This window comes from Ochotona princeps, chromosome 4, assembly GCF_030435755.1.
Source record: "Ochotona princeps isolate mOchPri1 chromosome 4, mOchPri1.hap1, whole genome shotgun sequence".
Taxonomy (NCBI): Eukaryota; Metazoa; Chordata; class Mammalia; order Lagomorpha; family Ochotonidae; genus Ochotona; species Ochotona princeps.
This window is the reverse complement of record NC_080835.1, coordinates 72676296-72696489: the sequence shown is the minus strand read 5'-3', so window position 1 is coordinate 72696489 and position 20194 is coordinate 72676296. Positions and strand designations below refer to the sequence as shown.

Sequence of the window (20194 nt, the reverse complement as noted above, 5' to 3'; positions counted from 1 at the left end):
CCATCTGCTGGTTCACTCCTCAAATGGCTGCAATGGCCAGAGCTGTGTTGACACAAAGCCAGGAGCTTCTTCCGGGTCTCCCACATGGATGCAGGAGTCCAAGGCTTTGTGCCATCCTCTACTGCTTTCCCAGACCATAAGCAGGGGACTGGATTGGGAGTGAAACTGCCAGGATTCGAACTGGCACCCTTATGGAACGGCAGTGCCAGCAGGAAGAGGTCTAACTTGCTATACCCTGGCACCAGGCCCAACTCATCCATCTCACTCTCACTCCACAGTCCAGCCTGGGGTGGAGGCAAAGGCTGGTTCTGAGTGCCAGGTTCCTTCCCCAGGGCCTGGGTTGAGGAGGAGAATGAGTCACAGGGGGTCATCTCAGCTGTAGTTTGACCTCCCGGGGCCTTGCAGTCTGAGCAGCAGGTGCTCTCAGCATGGACAGACATTCCATCTAGCTGGCCCACCCAGGCACAGCCACCCCAGGGAGCACCTGCACTATGTGCGCATGCCTGAGAGTGTGCCAGGCAGTGAGCTGACTTGCAAAGTGTGCCCCTGCCTGCACCGTGTCTGGGCCTGGAGCTCAGGCCAAGAGAAAACGCCTGACCTGCACCTGCACCTACGCTTGCCCTGAAGCTAGGGATACTGGGCACAGGAGGCCGGGGTTGCCACTCTCGGAGCCTCTGACTCTTTGGCTGACCAATAATGCCTGGGGGGCGCTGATTCAAGACCACCTGTAGCTTCCCCTGTCCTTCTACCCAAGGGACAAAGCAGGGGTGCCCAGCCCAGGTCTATCAGGGACAGGCTCAGTCAGGGGACAGGCAGGCTTGTTCCCCCAAACAGCCTGTGCTGTCACAGGAAAGGGACTGGGTAAGACACAGGAGGAGTGGGCAGTATGTGTGGGGACATAGCAGACAAGGGCCTGTGGTGGCTGCCTGACCACGTGGTTGGTGGGGGACAGGGCACCACAGGGGCTGGCTTGTGACCTGGGGATCCCTGCCTATAAGCAGATCAGCCCCATCTCTGGGGACCATTTGCAGCCCTGACTGGCCAAGCCCCTTTTTGCCTCTCCGTCCATTGCTCTACACCTATAGCAGGGTCTCCAGGCCAGTGGTAGCCGCCTCTGTGGTGAGGAGTGGGGGGGTACCAGGAGGGTACCCAGCCCAGCCCAGGACTGCTGGCTGTCACATTCACATTCACATTCACAAGGTGCCGAGTCAGTGGGAAGAGTGAAGTCCTGGGCCTTGTGGCTGCCTGCTGGGTCCCAGCTGTGTGGGCCTGTGCCCTGGGCTTCTCCAACCACTGCCCCTGTGGCCACTCAGGAGACAGGAGACCAGTTACTCCCAACACTCCCCATGGATGGAAAAAGCAATGGAGAACCCAGGGCCCAGTGGCCCAGCAGCCCATTCTGGCACCTACCCGGCACAGCTCCCTGCTGTGCCCCTCACCCTCAAGGGCTAAGGAGCAGACTGCAGCAGGAGAGAAGGTGGGCCCAGTGGATCCCTGCCTTCCCCAGGGCCCCAGACCCTCAGGGTCCTCACAGCCACCCACCTGCCCTGCCCAGCCCAGCTCAGAGGTGCAGGTGCCTGAGAGTCCCTAAGGGTCTGGGGCCCTGGGTGTTGGAAGAGCTGGGTTCAGGTCCCCACCTGTCATTTATTTTATATTTATTTGAAAGACAGAGTTTACAGAGAGAAGGACATATGAAACCAGAGATCTTGGGCTCCCCAAGTGGCCACAATGGCTAGAACTGAGCCAATCTTAAACCAGGAGCTTCTTCTGGGTCCCCCACATGAGGGTAGGGGCCCAAGGACTTGGGTGTTCCTAAGCTGTTTTCCCAGGCCATATTCAGGGAGGTGGATCAGAAATGGAGCAACTGGGGCTCAAACCGGCACTTAAGTGGGATACCAGCACTGCAGGAGGAGGCTTGGCCTACTACATCATGGGGCCAGCCCCACAGCTTCAGTTTTCTTACCTATGTATACAGGCCTATACAGTCTACTAGATTCTAAGTGTGTTCTTACCAAAAAAGAAAAAGGAGTATTCTCATCTTCTTAAAAGGCAGAGTGACAAGTAGCAAGTAGAGAGGGGTCGGTGGGCTGGGGGCAGTTATCTGGTCCATTTCCAAATGCCTGCAGCAGTCAGCTGGGCTGAGCTGGGTGGGCTGAAGCTTAGAGCCTGGACCTCTATCCCGGTCTCCCACAGGGGTAGGAAAGAAAGCACTCGAGCCATCCATCACCTACTGCGTCTCGGGATTTATTAGCAGGACGCTGGGCGGGATGCAGAGTAGTGGGGACCTGAACCAGATATTCAGATCCGGGATGTGGGCATCCCCAAGCCTTGGTTTGACCAGCTGTGCTACCATGCTCTGCCCCTGATCAATTGCATTTTAACAGACATAGGCTGAGTCTGAGGAGTGAATGTCTGATGCAGACAATTCAAGTGTCTGCCCCAGATAAAGAATGCTGAGGTGTGAGGCCAGGCTTCTGGCTGCAGGGACTCCGGCCTTCAGATAGGATGGGAATGGGGTGCAGGATACTGAAGAATGGAAGGATTTGCCCGGTCCTCTGCTGAACCAGCCTCTCGATCCACAGCTTGCGTATTCACCACAACTCTCACAAATCCATGTTCTGTCCCTGTTTGACAGCAGACAAAGTTGAGGCTGGCCATGGCCTTGGATCACATGAGTAAGGCCAAGGTGACATTTCAGCGTAGGATTTCTTGGCTCCAAAGTCCCAGCATCCGGAAGATCGAAGCCCCGGCTCCTCGGTGCCAGTGTGAGCCCAGCAGACAGGTTGGCTCCGAGAAGGGCTGGTGGCCTCTCCTGGCCAATGGCTGCCCTGCAGAACTCGCCAGCCTGACCTCCCCACCCCTTGTTCCTTCTGGGTGCCCACACAGCTGGGGCTCTGAGGGGAGGGCTCCTGGTTCAAGGGGAGGGCTGGGGGAGAGTGGGTGGCAGGCATGAGCTGAGCTCCTCTCCCAGGACTGTTATCAGTGGGTCCAGAGGGCAAGGTGAGATGTGACGGGGGAGGGGGATTGAGGCCTTGGGTTCACAGTGGCCTTTGCTCTTCTCTTGTCAACCCCTGACCTGACCGGGGGGCAGGGGGTGGTGGCAACAGGGCAAGCAGTACCTATAGTGGCTGCCTCAAGGCAGATGTACTGGGTAGGGTGGTGAGCTGGTGGCAGGCAGCCGTGTTATCACCCCTTATCCCCTTGGCTATACACCTTTGCTCTGGATACCACCATCCTAACCCACCAAAGCCTTCGCAGTCCCCCACCCCACCTCCGCCTTCCCACCCAGGCTGTTTGCCAGGTTGAAGGGACATTGCGGGGAAGGGCCAGAAAATTCAACGTGTGAGCGCCAGAAATGCACTCCAGGTCTCGGTCTTATTCCCCTTTGCCCACCTCTAACTCCATAGCCTTTCCCTGAGTGTGTGTATTTTGGGGGATGGGAGAGAAGCCTGTCAGACAGAAAGAAATAGGATCTTCCCCGGGCCATCATCCACCTGCTGAGCCCAACTGGGTCGCCCACAGGGCTAGTGACACCAAGCAGCGTGGGCACATTCACTCAAGGATTTCTCAATTTTCCTGGTAGTTGGACACTCCAAACCTTCCTGGCTCAGGCCCCAACCACCTCCACTGGTCAGCAGGTGACCTTTGCCCAGCTAGCTGCGCTCTCAGTACCCAGTGTCCTAGGGAGGATATAAACCAGAGCCACAGCCTGGGGCCTGACAACTTTGTTCCTCCCTGAAGGCAGCAGCTCCAGGTAATGCCCCTGGGCAGGAGGAGGCCAGAGAGAGGGACTGGAGGCTCCCTGGTCACCCAGCCTGGTAGAACAGCCTGCAGGAGCTGAGGAAGCTGCTGGGTCTGATGAACAACCCCCTGCCATGGCATCCTGGGGGAAACTGAGGCATGGGAAGGGGTCACCAGTTGTGTGAAGCCAGGCAGAGGGTCGGGGCAGAGCTAGATCTGGAGCTGCCTGCATGCCCACCTGCTTTCCTTGGACTCTATGTGCTGAGGGTTCTAGACACCCAGAGCAGAAACCTGAGGCCAGGAGAGGAACTGCCTGCCATGCAGTCACACAGCATGCTAGCAGCAGGGCCGTGGCTGGTCTCCTGAGTGAATCCATCCGGGAGCCACAGTTTGCCAGAAAGGGGTCCACAAATCGTGGGGGAGGGGCTGGCAGTGTCCCACGGGATGCTTTCCTTCCAGCAGGAACACAGGTGCCATGCGTCCCTGGGTGCTGTTGGCTGTGGCCCTCGTGGTGGTCCTGGCTTCTGCCCGTAAGCCCTCCTGTGGGGGACTGGGCTAGGGGTGGCGTGGAGAGAGGCTATCATGGGGAGGAGGGATCCCAGGCCTTGGGGATGACCGAGCAGGAACTGAGGGTTGAGCCTGGGGATCAAGTCACCTCTGCTCAGCCCTAATCTCCCTGTAGAAGCCATGGAGACCGAGGACACCTCCCTTCTCAGCGTCATGCAGGAGTACATGCAGCAGGCCACCAAGACAGCCCAGGATGCACTGAGCAGCATGCAGAAATCCCAGGTGGCCCAGCAGGCCAGGTATGCCCTCCAACCATGCCCCCTGCCCCCTCTGGGCTGGCTACCTACAGGCTATATAACCCCAGGATCTCACACAGTAACCCCTCCTAGCACCTTGTGCCTTCCTGCCCCAGCCTGGCAGGACATGGGAGGTTAAGCTTGGGCTGGGTTTCCTTCCCTTCCCTGCTTTTGTCCTCTCTTCTGCCTGGGGTGCCAGCATTGAAGGCCCCCATGTGAGGCCCAGCAGAGAACATGGAGGGGACATTTCAGGGTAATGCAGACCAGGGGTTCTGCCTTGAACGAGCCCTCATGCCCATCTCTGCTGCTTTCTCTTCCCACATCCCAGAGGCTGGATGGATGTTGGCATCAGCTCCCTGAAAGACTACTTCAGCACGGTTGCAGGCAAACTCTCCGAATTCTGGGATTTGACACCTGAGTCTGCAACCACTCCGACCTTCGAGGCTGCCTGAGACATCAATTCCCCCCAGTCTGCCTGTCCAGCCACCTTGTTGGTGCCATGTCTCCTGTGGGCTGCAGAGCTGTCCCCATAGACAGCTTGAAGGGACAGTATCCTTGGCACTTCCTCTCCCCTTCCCAGCCCCAGTCCTGGCTCCCCCACAGGCATGCTGCCTCCCAATAAAGCTGAATGAGATGCTACTGAGTGCAGGTGTTCCACGTGTGTAGTGTATGCTTGGCCTGTGAAAGGACTGGGCTGTTCTGTGGGAGGGCCTGGACCAGGGCTCCATCCTCCTCTGACTGACCAGTGGTCTTGAGGCTGGTTTCTTCATGTATAAGTTAGGGGTGATAATTCAACCTTACTTTGCCTGCCTCGATGGACTTGGCAGGTGGGATGGCTGGCAATGGGCTTGGGGACACTTTGCCAAATCATCAAGTGCCATGACCTGAGGACTATGACCTGAGCATGTGCCCCAAGTTGGGCATTGTACCTGGCATTTTTGTTTGTTTGTTTTTTACATCATCAGCGCTGGCATTATGGATTCACCAGAACTATGAGGCTGACCTACACTTTGCAAGCTGAGGGTCCTCTTAATCACATATGAGGAGGCTGGATGAGATAGTGGCTGGGCTATGGTCATGGCACCACCACTATACACTGGTCTCCATTACCTATCTGTAAAGTGGGTATAGTAATCACCCTCCCACCCCCTCTCCCTGCCACCACCACTGCTGCAGATTTGCTGTAAGAATGAAATGAACCAGTGTTTGCATGCCTGGACAGAAAAATCTGCACCTCAGTAACAGCTGGGCCACTGCCGCTTTGCTGGCTCCTTGGAACCAGGCCTGGAGAAGATCTGAGAAGAAGCACAAGGTCACCCCTACAGGGGCTGCTGCCCTTGTGTCACCTGCACACAGCAGATGCGTACGCTCAGAGAGTTCTAGATGGTCTAGATGGTTCTAGAACCATAGAGCACTCCCACCCCTGTCTTCAGATGCAAAGGCAGAAACTCAGAGAAATGATAGCGCTTGTGTGATGTCACAGAGATCGCAATCGGAAGGGCCAGACCTCAAGCCTGTGTCAGCTGCCCATGTTCTGTCCATTTGGCACAACAAACAGCTTTGCCGTCTGGATGCTGGGCACTGGATGTACCAGAGGCAGCAGAATGTCCCGCCCCATGGGGAGATGGATTTCTCTCTGCAGATCCACATGGGCTTCTCTTCCGATCTCCCTGGAGCAGGGAGTCCCAGTACCCACACCTGTAAAATGTTCCCAGCCTTGGCACCTCTTGTTCAGGACAGCTAGGGAACTGGGGAGCTCACTCCTTTAGTCAAGGGATTGTTGAGAAGCCCAGGAGATGGGGGAGTGGCAGATAGTCTGGGGGCCTGCAGGGAGAGGATAGGGAGGGCTGCAGGGATGTAGTGCCTGGCACGTGCAGGTGTGCACGTGGAGCTGAGTGTGAAGAGAGGTGTGCACATCTGTGAAAACTTGAGTGCCTGGCCATGCACATTAGAACTGATCATCACGGGTGTTTAAGGGCAGATGGGTCTACAAGGGTAGAAAGGTCCACTCTGCCTTTCACTTGGTGAGCAACTTCACAGCTGTGACTGCACCACCCATGACCAGGATGTGATGGCCATTCACCCAGGATTTGAAGAAGGAGGCACAGGAACAAAAGAGAGCATCATGGAAGTAAAATGTGCTGGCCACTTGCAAGAAGCAGGGGATATTTTTACTGTGGTCAGAGCTGGCAGGACGCCATTCGGGCAGGCAGGCAGGCTGGCTGCCATACCTGTGCCTGCTTCTAGGTAGGGCCAGGGGATACTGACCTCATGCAATGGAAGAGGGAAGTGTTTGCTGAGACCTTTTTAAAAAATGTATTTATTGGGTCTGGCACTGTGGCCTAGCAGCTAAAGTCCTCACCTTGAACGTGCTGGAATTCCATTTGGGCACCGGTTCTAATCCTGGAGGCCCCACTTCCCATCCAGCTCCCTGCTTGTGGCCTGGGAAAACAGTCAAGCATGGCCCAAAGCTTTGGGACCCTGCACCCATGTGGGAGACCTGGAAGAAATTCCTGAATCCTGGCTTCGGATTGGCGCAGCACTGGCCGTTGCGGCCACTTGGGGGAGTGAATCATCGAACAGAAGATCTTCCTCTCTGCTTATCTGACTTTGCAATAAAAATTAAACAAAAATCTTTTTTAAAAAGTATTTATTTATTTGGAAGACAGAAAGAAAGAGAAATCTCCCATCCACTGGCTCACTCCCCAAATGACTGCAAGCCAGAAGCTTCTTCGAGTCTCCCACATGGATGCAGGGACCCAAGTCTTTAGGCCATCCTCTGCTGCTTTCCCAGGCGTATTAGCAGAGCATTCTGTTGGAAGGGGAGCCACCAGGACTCCATCTAAAGCCCATATGGGCTGTCTACATCGTGGCAGGCAACAGCTTCATTCAATGCCAATGCAGCCCCTTAAGCATTTCTTCAATTAATAAAGGAGGAAGGAGCATGCTGGGCATGCTGCAAACTGCTCATGTGAATGTGCCGGAATCCTTCCTGCTCCAATGGCTTCTTTTTTTTTTTTTTTAAGAATTTATTTATTTATTTATTTATTTATTTATTTATTTATTTATTTATTGGAAAGGCAGATTTACAGAAAGAAGATCTTTATGGAGACCTTCCTTTCACTGGTTCAGTCCCCAAGTGGCAGCAATGGCTGTAACTGATCTGATCCAAAGCCAGAAGTGGAGCTTCTTCTGGGTCTCCCAAGTGGGTGCAAGTTCCCGAGGCCTTGGGCCATCCTCCACTGCACTCCCAGGCCAGATGCAGGGAGCTGATGGGAAATGGAGCATGCAGTAAATGAACCAGTGTCCGTTTGGGATCCCGGTGTGTGTGAGGCGAGGACTTCAGCCATAAAGCTACTGCGCTGGGCCCGAAAGATTTTTAAAAAACATATTTATAGAGAGAGGGAGAGGAAGAGAGATAGTGATTCTGCATCCACTGGTTCATTCCCCACAAAGCTGCAGTGGTTGGCATTGGTCCAGGCCAAAACTGAGAGCCCAGGTCTCTGGCTTCCCACGTAGCTGACAGAGACCCAGATACTTGGGCCATCTGCTGCTGCTTTCCCAGGTCATTTAGTGGGGAGCTGCATCCAATGGCTTCTTAAGGCCCGCCCCACCCAGCTTAGAGCCAGGGAGCTGGCAAAGGCTCCCGGCTTCGGCCCAGGTAGGCAGACAGCTACACGTGCCCAGCTTGCATCCAGGAACATCTCCAGGAACAGGGAATCCACTCCTGGCAGAGCTATCCCTGCTCCCCGACCCTCCTCAGACAGGGCTGTAGCACCCGCTGTTACGGCCTCCCCACTCCCCACCCCGCACTTGGTCTTGGACTGTCAGTTCCACTGGGCCCTCCTCTCTTCGGCCAGCGACTCTCCTCCGTCACCCCCAAAGCAGCGCCCCGGTTCCATGCCCACACCCCAGGGTTGTCCAGGACTGTCCCTTCCTGCATCATCTTACCCCGCTTTCAACCCCCCACAAAGAAAAACGCTGTTCCATTGTTGGAAACGATTTTATTTTAGGAAACTGAACGCTGGAGCGCAGGGCGGCGGCAGGCCCCTCACTGGCTGTTCTTGGTGGACTCCAGTAGATTCATGAAAGTGGCCTTGACGCTCTCCAGCACCGGCAGTAGGCCCTGGCGCAGGTCCTCCAGCGCAGGCTTGGCCTTCTCGCTCCACGCGCTCAGGTGCTCACTGGCCTTGGTGTGGTAATCGGCCAGGCTGGCGCTGCCACCCTCCTTGATGGCTTCGAGGCGCTTAACCATGCGGTCGTACATCTCGTCGCTGTAGGGCGCCAGGTGCGTGCGCAGCGAATCCACGTGGGTGCGCGCGCGGTCGCGCAGGTCCTCGGCCAAGGGGCTCAGCTTCTCCCGCAGCTCGCTCAGCTTCTGGCGCGCGCTCTCCTGCAGGTCGGCACTCAGAGGCTCCACGTGCTGACGGTAGCGCTCCACCTCCTCGTGCCACTTCTTCTGGAAGTCGTCCAGGTAGGGCTGCACCTTCTGCTTCACCTCCTGCAGGTCCTTGTTCAGCTCCTGCCTCAGCACCTCTGTCTCCTTCTCCAGTTTATCCCAGAACTCCTGGGTCACGGGGCCGAGTTGTTCGCGCAGGTTCGTCATCCTGGTGCCCAGTGAGTCCCAGTTTTCCAGGAGATTCAGGCTGGGGGCGGACACAAGGGGGCTGAGGGAGGCTGGCTTTCCAGGCGCCTCGACTACCTAGGTGAGCCCTCGGCTCCACCTGTCGGCCAATGTGCGGCGGCTATGTGGCTCAGCTTCCCCACCAGGCTCTCCCATTTGCTGCCCCCTTCCTTCCCCCACACCCCAATCCCATTGTACAGACAGCAACAGGCTGGCCAGAGAAGACCCAGGAGGGGACATGGCTGAGACAGGTGCCCTTGAGGGCCCTTGCCTGTCTATGCCTGGTTCATTGTCCTGAACAAAGACAGACACTGCTGGACCAGAGAGCGGAGGAGGTGGGCCATGGGCAGCACTGGGCTGTCCTGTCCTGGGGGGCTGTCACCCTGCCAGGGGACCCAGTGCCCGTTCTCCCATCTAGGCCTGGGGTGGGGCAGCAGCAGCAGTCTGGCCCCCACATCTTCCTCCAGGCCCGTGTGTCCACCCCCACCCCTGCCCCAGGTGGCAGACCACATGCTTACTTCAGCTGTTTTCCCAAGGTGGAGGCTTCAAACTGGTTCACATAGTCTCTGCCGCTTTCTTTGATTGCATCCACATACACAGTGGCAAAATCCTTGAATCTGTCCCATGAGGATTGGGGCTCATCTTGCTGCCAGAAATGCCGAGCCTGGCTCCCTGGGAGTGGTGGCAAGGGAGGCCCCGGATTAGACCAGCTCTGAGCTGGAATTTAAGCTGGGAATGTGGGGAGGGCGCTTGCCTGGGGCCCCAGGAGGGTGGGGCCCAGGGTTTTAGGGAATCCCTGAGCCAGAGGCCCCTACCTGTCAGGAAGAGCACAGCCAAGGTGAGCACCGCGGCTTTCATCCTGCAGTAGTCTGTGACCTGCGGAAGAGGGGCCTGCCTGAGAATGGGGCTTTCTGTGGGAAGGAGTCAGGTGCTGCTCGCCGGCTCCCTCCAGCCAGGTACCCAGAGCCCAGGGTGGGGCAGGTCCTGTACTTACCTCCCTCGCCTGCTGTGGGCTGTCTGACAGTGTCTGGCAGTCAGCTCTTCCAGGACCTATTTATGTCTCCAGGCACAGGGGTTGGGCTGAGAGGCTGATAAGCCCAGCCAGGCCCTGGCCAAGTCACCGCTCACTGGTCCTGGCCATGTGGAACTTAGAGTTCAAGGATCAGCTCTGTCCCTTGGGCTTGGCAAATAGAGTGGGCAAACAGGAAGCTGTGGGGGCTGCAGGACAGGGGGTCAAGGGTTCAGAGAGGGATAGGAGGGGAGTGGTTGCTAGACTCCTAGGCCCCAGGGTTGGTGGGAAGGGGAGAGGTTGAATGCCCACCATTGTCTTAGGTGCTTATGCTGAAGGGGGAGGGCAGGGCAAGGATGCAGGGACTCCCTGGACTGTCCTGTGCCCACCTCAGGCTGCCACTTCCCTCCGTGGTACCCATAAGCACCACCCACACTCTGCAGAGACCTTCCAAATTGTGCTCCTGTGGGAACCTGGACTTTCAGAGAGTTGCCTGGAGAGACTGTAAGAGAGACTCAGTGGTGCCCAGATTGAGATTCCAGAACCTTCTGGCACTCCCAGACCAATTCTGGAGACTCACAGGGAACTACCAATGTTCAGTTTTGTCACATAAAGGTACCACCCCCTCCAAAACAATGTAATTCTCACTGTCTCTCCGGGTCATCCCTCTAAGACACTAAGCTGGACTTGGCAACGTCAGAGGAGAGTCACTGAGAGCTACATGGCAGAGCTGCAGGCCCTCACGCTGGAGGTGTGTAACTTTGTGCTGTTGATGTGCACCTGGGTGCACACATAGGTGACAGCACACCAGCCCTTTGCCAGGGAGAAGGGCCCCCGGACTAGCAGGTGGCTCGAGGGCAGCTTTTCATCTCACTTTGTCCGCATCTCACCAGCAGAGGCTCACTAGCTTGCCTAGCCTTGGTTTCTTATCTAAACAATGGGGCAGAATGGTCAGCGATGGCGGAGGCTGCAGAGGCAGCCTGCACATGTGTGTGGCTGTATGTTCACCCACTGTCTGCAGGGCCACCTTGTGAGAGTTCTCCTGGAAGGGCCAGGCCCTTCCACATAGGTCCCAGAGGGCACCCAAGGTACGGAGGTTGTCAGTGTCCACATGGAGAGGCAATGTGGGGCCGATCAGCCTCTTCCCACTCCACCGTCTTCCCAGCAAGGATCTGAAAAGTGAGGTCCATCGCATCTCTCAGAGATTCAGAAACTGGGCACTCCAGATTCAGAGCTCTGGATTCAGGACCCAGGGCACAAGGGTGTCTTCTAGGAAACCTTCCTAATGTTCTGAAAGCCACAATTCCATTCTGCTGGACCTGGAAGTGGCTGGCTCCAAGCTTCTTCCACTTTAGCCAGCCTCATGCTTCCTGCCTCAAAAAGGCTTTGGGGCGCCCGGCACCGTGGCCTAGAGGCTAAAGTCCTCGCCTTGAAAGCCCTGGGATCCCATATGGCGCTGGTTCTAATCCCGGCAGCTCCGCTTCCCATCCAGCTCCCTGCTTGTGGCCTGGGAAAGCAGTTGAGGACGGCCCAATGCATTGGGACCCTGCACCCGCGTGGGAGACCCGGAAGAGGTTCCAGGTTCCTGGCTTCGGATTGGCACGCACCGGCCTGTTGCGGCTCACTTGGGGAGTGAATCATCGGACGGAAGATCTTCCTCTCTGTCTCTCCTCCTCTGTGTATATCTGGCTGTAATAAAAATGAATAAATCTTTAAAAAAAAAAAAAGGCTTTGGGGCCAGAAAACTTTAAGGTTGCACCCCCGCCCTACCTCTTCCCAGCTGCGTGGGACTATGGTCGTTACATAACTTCCCCACACCTCAGTGTCTTATCTGTGACATAGAGTGGCAGAACACAGTGCCTCGGGATACAGTCAGGGTTACTGTGTGGGAGGCAGAGCATCCCTTCCTGGGATGTCTGCCTGTGTTGTCCTACGTGGCACAGGGGTTCTGCAGGGGTGGTGCAGGCCCTGGCAATGGGGTGGGGATGACTCAGGTGGAACAGATGTTGTCACAGGGATCCTTAGGTACACCTGGGGTCACGGGCAGGGAACTCGGGGGAGGGAAAGGAATGTGGTCGTTGCATGGGGGCCATGAGTCGAGGCATGAGGGTAGCTTCTCCCTAGATACTGGAAAAGGTGAAGCATACCTTCCCCACCCTAGGAGCCTCCAGAGAGAACTCAGTTGTGCTGACGCCTGCTTTTCAGCTTGCGTGACCTACTTTGGATTTCTGACCCGTCCAGAGCTAGAAGATGCTAAGTTTCTTTTGCTTTAAGCACAACATCTGAACAGGTTTGTGAAACTGCTAGAAAGGTAACTGTAGCTATTCTGCAGCCCCTAATCACAGTCTCTGCTCTGCTATATGCTTAATTCCCAGAAACACACTTGCATCGTCAGCTCAAGACCTCAACTTCTGGCAGCAGAGGTGGAAGGCGGCAGGGACTCCGTTTCTCTACACGGTCTTTGACGTGAGGATGCCAAGGTGTAGGACGTTTGATTGAAGACTGCACTGGGCCTAGATACCCATGAAGCTGTGCAGAGAAGGCAGTGGCCAGGGTGAACAGTCTTCCGGGGCTGAACCTGGTCATCCCAGCTGTCCGTGGTTTAGACAGGGATGCAGGTCAGCTGCTTTGTGTGGAGCAGGCTAAAATAAGTGTTGTTTTTTTTTCTCCCGGGGGGCTGTTGGCACTCAGCTCTGCTGGCATATGGTATTCTCAGCAGTTTACTGGTTAGTCTACTAAGAGTTTTATTCCTCTGATTGCTTTATTACTGAAAAAATTAGGGCTTGCAGTGGGATCTAGCATTTGTACAGGTCTTCAGTGGTCAGAACACCTGCACAGTCCGTGCAGCCTGTTCCTGTACGCCTAGCAGGTGTGTTTTACCCTTGTTATTCTGCCTGTGAGAAAGCCCAGAGATGTTGAGATCTGCCCTGCATCCCTCAGCTTTTAGCACTGAGTGCTGGCAGAGCTGGGAAGCAAGAGGCCTGATGCCTGATCCTTTGATGGTGGGCTCCATCGGGAACTTACTGACTTTCTGTCTTAAGGACTTTAGGCATCAAGGCAGGAGCATGTGACCAAGAATGTGGTTGCCTTTTTGCAAGTACTGATTTGCCAAGGTCGACTCTATTCTGTTGTAAGATAGCTGGTTTCCGCTGGTCCAAACACCTGCATTATTATTCTGCAGAGGAAGTCTTTCTAGACACAAGCCCAGAGACACCAACAAGAAACGGTGGGGCTCTGTATAGAGTGAGGCTTCTGCTAGAGATAGGAGTGCCCATGGACTGGACTGGTACTTAGGGGAGATAGAGCCCTGTTCGCACTACCTGCCTCCCTGACCCCCAAAGCTAGGGTCTCCAAAGCAGCCGTTTCTGAACTAGGTCATCAAGTGCCAGCTCTGAGGCCCTTGATGTGCACAATGCAGCTCAGAATCCACTCCGAAGTGGATTTTGCTCTGAATTATTAGTGACTTGTTTCACAGTCCACGTCTCAGTTACTGTGATCAGTCAGCCTTGGGAGGACTCTGTCCCTTGGCAGGCCTGGCATTTACCAGATACTCATCAAATGGTTGCTCGATGAGTGACACAGGTACAAGGAAGGACAGGCCACCAGACTGGCAAAGGGTGAGCTTGCAGGCCTTGGGGGAGGAGGCTCAGGAAACTCGCTGAACCTTGGAGCAGCCCCTGCTCAGGACATTATGCTGGAAAGCACCTGCTGAGGACCAGGGTGGGAGGTGAGGCCAGAGATTCTCACAGAGCAGGGGAGAAAAAGATGCTCCCCACTCACTATTTCCTGGATGACATTTTTGTTGCAGCTCTTGTGACAAAACACTAGAGCAGAGCGAGACAGAATGTTCTAACATACTGGGCATGCTTCTCTCCTGCCCTCCACTTAAGAGACAAAGGCCAAGACACAGCTCATCTTTGATCCTCAGGGAGATCCTCAGGGAGGCACAGCAGCTCCCTGAGCTCTAATCTTTGCAGTTGCAGTGGGGGTGGGGCCTGGCTGAGTCAGAAAACTCTGTCAGAAGGCTCCCTCAACTTGCCCTCTGTGATCTTCAGCTCAGACACGGCCAGGTTTGCACAGAAACCGTGGGCCTGCAGTCTCAGGGCAGCTCCCCTACTTCTAACCCAAAGGTTACGCTGGCTGACCAGGATGGGGTGGTACTCAATGCAGCAGCAATGCCAAGTTACTGGAAGCATTCTCCCTGAATCTACAGGCTCCCCTGGTCCTGCATGGGGGCGTGTTAGCACAGGATTTCTGGAAGGCTCTGAGAAGGATCTTTTCTGTTCCCTGTGGACTCAAAGCTTTTTAAATTTTCCCCCTCATACTTCTGGTGTTGCAATCCATTCGTTTCTACAACAACTGCCACTGGTTATCTGTTAGCCATGCTCGAGACTTTGCTAGAAATCCTACCCTGCCCTTTGGAATCCAGGGAAAAAAGAGAAACAACAGGAAACATTCCCTTGCTACCTTACCATTTCTTTGTGCATCACATGACCAGCCTCAACAGGGCCGCTTCAGAGAAGCCCCATCTGCCCTGAGCTCTTTCAGCATCTCTTTCTCCTTGTTCCCAGGTAGCCTTTCAAGGAATGTTTCCTCTCCAGCTCAGCAAACTCAGACACACCCTTCCGGGGCTAGAGTCCATGCTGGGTGTCCAGCAACACAGGGTGACGCTAAGTCCAGGTTTCTACCGACGGCCAAGATGTGATCATGAACCCTCTGGACCCAGCCCTTAGGCCTGGGATCGCTTCAGTCTCCAGGGCTCCAGTTCCCGCCTGCCTGGATCAGTCGCTGAACTAGACTCTTTGCCACAAGGCAGATACATCAGCCTAAGAACATAATCTGGTGTGGATTCTCACAGGATCCCACTGCCTGACTCCGTTACTAAGTCTTCAGACTCAGTTACCATTCCTCCCCCCCCCCCAAACATAACAAAAGCTCATAGCAACTGGAATCTGTAGTTTTTTAAATTCTTTTTCATTTCAACATAAATGAGAAAGGAAAAAAATATTTCTGACAACTTTGAAGAACAGAAATAGGAAAGTATAGTATATTCATATACATTCAACATATACTGCGCATTTTGGTTACTACAATACAAAGCAATGTTTTTTGTTTTGTTTTTTTAAAGTGTAGTTCGCAAGATGGCACGGTTAACAGGCTCGCTGGCTTTCATCTGCGCAGTTGCTGGAGGGTGGCAAGCTGCTCCTTCACACGCCCAGGACGTCAAGAGATCAAGCTGAGCCTGTGGCAGGGCGAGTTGGGGGGCACCAGCTTTGGAACCAGCCTGAGAAGTCCAACGGTAGCTTTTAGGGTTTTCTTGGTAAGCCCCCTTCCGGTGAGTAGCTGGTGGCCTCCCTCCCCCGACCAGTGGAGGGGATCAGGGCCCTGCTGACAGGCCCCTGCACTGCACAAGTCCACCTGAGGGCTACGGGGTCCAGAAATCAAGCTGCCACCGTCAGGGAAGCAAGGACAAGGCGCATGGGGATCCTGACAGCAACCTCAGGATGGCCATGCCGGGCACCCGCTTTCTTCTGTGCAAATTCAGGATGAGAGACGAGGAGGGATGAGGGGCCTTTTGCTCTCCGTTCCCAGAAAGGAGAGTCGAGAGTCACAATGTGTAATGTCTCTGTTTTGTTTCTGAAAATGAGAAGGGATGAGCCAGATCCTCTCTCAGCCCCCAGCCAGCAGAGAAGACTTTGGTTTCTAACAGTGAAATAAGATCATGACAAAAGCGAGAACTAGTGCAGAGGCGCCGCTTCAGCCGGAGCGAGGGGACGGCCGCGTCGGCCGCTGGCATGGGGAGGAGCGCTTCGCAACTACGATGCCTAAAGAAAACATTATGAACAAAAGGTGCAAGTCACAATGCAAACAGAACAGAATCTGCTTCAACAGTTCTCTTGGAAATAAAAACTCCTTTTGTCTTTGTTACTAATAACAACAATAATATCCACATTTATTAAAAAAAAAAACAATTCCTACATGATCAAGAATTAAAATATAGGGGGCTGAAGATGCGCAGAGGGGGAGCAGTTTAGGAGAGAGGCGGGACCCAAGACAATCTCCTATTTTTGCCCGTAACAAAGAGACCAGAAGCGGACAGCAAGTGTGTGTCTGTGTGTCTACGCACACGCATACACACACACAGAGAAAGCAATCCTCTTTATAGCACAATATAAAAATGAGAATGCAAGGTGACAGAGAGCACAGTGCGCCACATGTGGTCTTCAGTCTGCATGTAGAACCAGGACGGGAAAGGCAACAGGTTTTCCAGGCCACAAGGGGGGACGCTGTGCTAGACACCAATGAGAGGCTCAAACTGAGCCATTCTGTCTGGAGACCCAACGGCTTCAGATCATTCCCAGTCTCTGTGCTAAGGGTCTGGGATCATCGGGGCTGAGCCACACATTTTCCCCATGATTTCTGCATTACACACCTGCCTGGGTTCTAGGCCTAGGGTTTCTCTTTCTCTGCCAATGCCAGAGGCCATGACCACCACCTCTCCCCGCTCCCCAGCCACTGAGATCCAACAGGCTGTTTTCCTTTACTATCTGCCTCTGCAGGAGATGAGCCAGGGGCACGCAGGCTACTCTGTGCACACGGACTGGGAAGGGGTTTGGCTCTGATCCCCTGGCCTCTGAACTCTTAACTGCTCAGTCATCCCGTCCAAGAAAAGGGAAGGAGGTGGGGAGAGTGGGGGGAAAGACAAAGAAAGAAAAATACTTCCAAAGCAAAACATGTCCCCACCAAAAAAAAAAAAAAAAGTACAAACAAATCCAAAAATTAAACAAACAAAAAAAAAACCCCCATCAACAGCAACTCAAATACACTAAATACACTTTCACAAAAGATGGAGAACATGGATTTCCTGTTTATTTCCTTCATGTCTTGGTCATACAAGCAAATATGGCAATACCGCCTCAGAACCCAAAAGAACAAAGAGCACACTGTGAACAAATGTGAGGAAATGAACCATGATATTCTGGGTGAAGAGAAACACAAGGGCAATTTGGCGCAATGCTGCTAGATACTGTTGGTTTAAAAATCAACCGTTTCATTCCCGAGCTGTACACAAAACCTGCAACAAAGCAGAGAGGACAGTTAGTGTGCAGAGGGAAAGACTCAAATACTCTGGGAGGAGCTGGCTCCCTTCCATCTTGGGTCACTGAAAAGGCCAGCATTGCTGAAGCCCGGAGATGGACCTGCCAGACGGCTTCTAATTATTAAGCCTTTTTAGGCAGAGGTTTTTCAGAGGCAGAATTAACAGTCCCTTTATAGGCACCCTGTACATGACTCCAGCCAAACCAGTCAGCTTACCCCTTTCTACCACTGGCCTCATCACATATTTCCTCTGTCTGGACTAGCCTACCATTTGCTTCAGTATAGTCTTAAAAATATGGCTGGCCAAGCATTTTTGCTGGGTTTCATCCTTTAGGTCCTTGCCTTATTATGCTGGTCAGAGGTCAGTCACCTCTGTCCTTTGGTGCCGCGGCTCACTAGTCTCAATGAGGGTGACAGTACCTGTAACACAACGTGGTAGGTCACATGTGTGAGCCCAGTAATGAAACCTAGGGACCAAGTCATCAGTTCTACACCCACTATGCTCATATCCCAAAGCTAGCATCGGGCTAGGTGAAAAGAAAGTAAGATGTAAACACCGTGCCAAGGGTCCACTTTCCTGCCACCACAAGGGGATTGAAGCTGCCCACTGGCCCGACTGCGAGTGCTGGACCACATGGCTGGTGTGGCCCTGGTCTGGGCGACACTCACTCTGTTCCTTGCTACACGCCTGCCTGCTCCATGCTGAAAGAGAGCTCGGGGTGCTTGTAGCTGAGCAGAATATCTGTCATGCACGTGGATGGATAGCAAGAGGAGTTTACGTGCTGGCTGCCGTCACTCTGTTCGTGAGCCCCCAGACTCACCCCACATTCTGGAAAACCAAAGAGAACATGTGAGATGGGCAGGGAGCAGAACAGGGGTTTGGGGGAAGGGGAGATGAGGGAAGAGAGGGCTGAGTCTCTGAGCACCTACAGCCCTCAATTCCAGCAAACAGTGGACGACCCTCAAGTGGTTTAGTGACTAAGGCTGGGGTCCAGGAGTCTTCCTTTATTCTGTAAATGGCTCATTTAATCATTTCTTCATATTTTTAAAAAAGTGTATATTTGAAAAGCCGAGTGACAGAGAAACAGAGGCTTTCCATCCACTAGTTCACAAATGCCTGCAACACTGGTGTCAGGTTAGGCAGGAGTCAGAAGCAAGACATTGCATTTGGGTCTCCCAGGTTGGTGGCTGGGACTCAAAGTAGTTAAGCCATCATTTGCTGTCTCCCAGGCATATTAGCAGGAAGCCAGATGGGAAGCAGAGTAGCTGGGACTTCAACTCAGGTGCTCTGATATGGGCTATGGACACCCCAAGCAGCAACCTAGCCAGCCGTGCTGTTAACACTTAACCCCCAGTTTCCCCCTTTCCTTATTCTTTAGCACCTTTAAGCAGGATCAGTTACAGCATAGAGGTAAGAAAGAAGAACCTGTTCCTTCAGAACAGCCCATTTCTTGGAGTTGGTGTTGCAGTGTAGCAGGTGAAGAAACTACCTGTGACGCTGGCATCCATATGGGCTCAGGTTCAGGTCCTCCAATCAGATCCCTACTAATGTACCTGGCAAAGCAGTAGATTGTCCCAGTGCTTGGATCCCTGCGCCTAAGTGGAAGACTTCTATGAAGCTCCAGGCTTCTGGCTCTAGCCTGGCCCAATCCTGGCTGTTGTGGCTATTTGGGAAATAAACCACTGGATGAAACATTTCTCTCTCTTTCTAACTCTGCCTTTCAAATAAACACTTTTTTTTAAAATTAAAGAATATTTCGCCTCCCTTAGGCTGAAAGACACAGTAACTTCAGAGTCTGGATGGGCCCACTCCTGGGCACTGAGTATTCTAGTTATGTGTTAAGCACTTTACCCTCAGCAGGATACTTGACCCCCTCATGGCACAATCTAGGATGTAGACACTATTACTTTTGCTTCCTTATAGATGAGAAACTTGGGGTCCAGAAAAGTTAAGTGCCTTACATGTAGGGCCTATAAAGAGTGATGTCCAGGGCTCGGCCTGGTGGCCTAGTGGCTAAAGTCCTCGCCTTGAGCGCACCGGGATCCCATATGGTTGCTGGTTCTAATCCCGGTAGCTCCACTTCGCATTCAGCTCCCTGCTTGTGGCCTGGGAAAAGCAGTTGAGGATGGCCCAAAGCCTTGGGACCCTGCACCTGCGTGGGAGACCCGCAAAGAAGTTCCTGGCTCCTGGCTTTGGATTGGCTCAGCACCAGCTGATGTGGCCACTTGGGGAATGAATGATAGGACGAAGATCTTCCTTTCTGTCTCTCCTCCTCTCTGTATATCTGCCTTTCCAATAAAATAAATAAATCTTAAAAAAAAAAAAAAAAGTGGTGTCTAACCCAGGGCCCATGTTTTATCATTTTGGCCCCCACCTTTGGACTAGCTCTCAGGAGAGCAGAAATGTTCCATTAGAACATAATGCCTAATGTCATGAAAGGGTATCTTCTCAACGCACGAGAAACAGGGAAGAGATCAGCCTGTTCTCAGGGAGCCCTATGGGACTACTGGGGCTCTGCCTCTCCCTGAACTCTTTCTTCAGAACAGGGAAGAGTTGTGGGCCTAGACAGCAGGAAAGCCCTCTCTCTGACTTCTCTGGTGTGCTCTGTCCGTAAGGTCTCTTACCCTCACTCTCCCCTTCTGGAAGCTGCTGGCTGCCCATCAGCGAGGACTGACTGAGAACGGCATCCGACATCCGGGCAGAACTAAGGACTTTTCCAGCCACGAGACTCATTCCTGGCAGGTTATCCAGCTGCACCTAGAAAACAATTAAAGAAAGACATATAAAGAAAGACTCCAGAGAATGTGCCAAGCTCAGGTGCCCCTTAGCTGTTTTCCTCTAGAAGAGTCCTGACAATGGATGAAATAAGAAAACGCCCCAGGCTCCCTTCTGAAGTACCAAAGGGGTATGCTGGCACT

At 53.7% G+C, this 20194-nt stretch overlaps 3 protein-coding genes across 10 annotated transcripts in view; 1 reads left to right on the top strand and 2 right to left on the bottom strand.

The window, feature by feature from the left end:
- Positions 1-2959: 2959 nt before the first annotated feature.
- On the top strand, positions 2960-5180 carry APOC3 (apolipoprotein C3). Of its 2 annotated transcripts, none has more exons than XM_058662513.1 (4): positions 2960-3000; positions 4201-4271; positions 4424-4547; positions 4873-5180. In XM_058662513.1, the coding sequence occupies exons 2-4, from the start codon at positions 4217-4219 to the stop codon at positions 4994-4996; spliced, it is 303 nt and encodes a 100-aa protein (XP_058518496.1). In that variant the 5' UTR covers positions 2960-3000; positions 4201-4216; the 3' UTR covers positions 4997-5180. The 2 variants fall into 2 exon arrangements, with proteins under 2 accessions (XP_058518496.1, XP_058518497.1); XM_058662514.1 differs by having other exon boundaries at positions 2961-3000; positions 4204-4271.
- Positions 5181-8576: 3396 nt separating this feature from the next.
- Positions 8577-10573, bottom strand: APOA1 (apolipoprotein A1). The gene is made up of 4 exons (XM_004585103.3): positions 10163-10573; positions 9984-10044; positions 9687-9840; positions 8577-9190 (listed from the first exon to the last, which is right to left on the bottom strand). Exons 2-4 carry the CDS (start codon positions 10024-10026, stop codon positions 8596-8598), a joined length of 792 nt encoding a protein of 263 aa, XP_004585160.1. The 5' UTR covers positions 10027-10044; positions 10163-10573; the 3' UTR covers positions 8577-8595.
- A 6452-nt stretch (positions 10574-17025) lies between these two features.
- SIK3 (SIK family kinase 3) overlaps positions 17026-20194 on the bottom strand; it is a 223977-nt gene continuing 220808 nt past the window's right edge. For all 7 annotated transcript variants that reach the window (XM_058663873.1, XM_058663872.1, XM_058663875.1 and 4 more), the window contains 3 exons: positions 19901-20033; positions 17945-18104; positions 17026-17252 (listed from right to left, as the gene is read on the bottom strand). In XM_058663873.1, the coding sequence (XP_058519856.1) occupies positions 17956-18104; positions 19901-20033 (282 nt within the window). In that variant the 3' untranslated portion in view covers positions 17026-17252; positions 17945-17955. The remainder of the gene's footprint in view (positions 17253-17944; positions 18105-19900; positions 20034-20194) is intronic.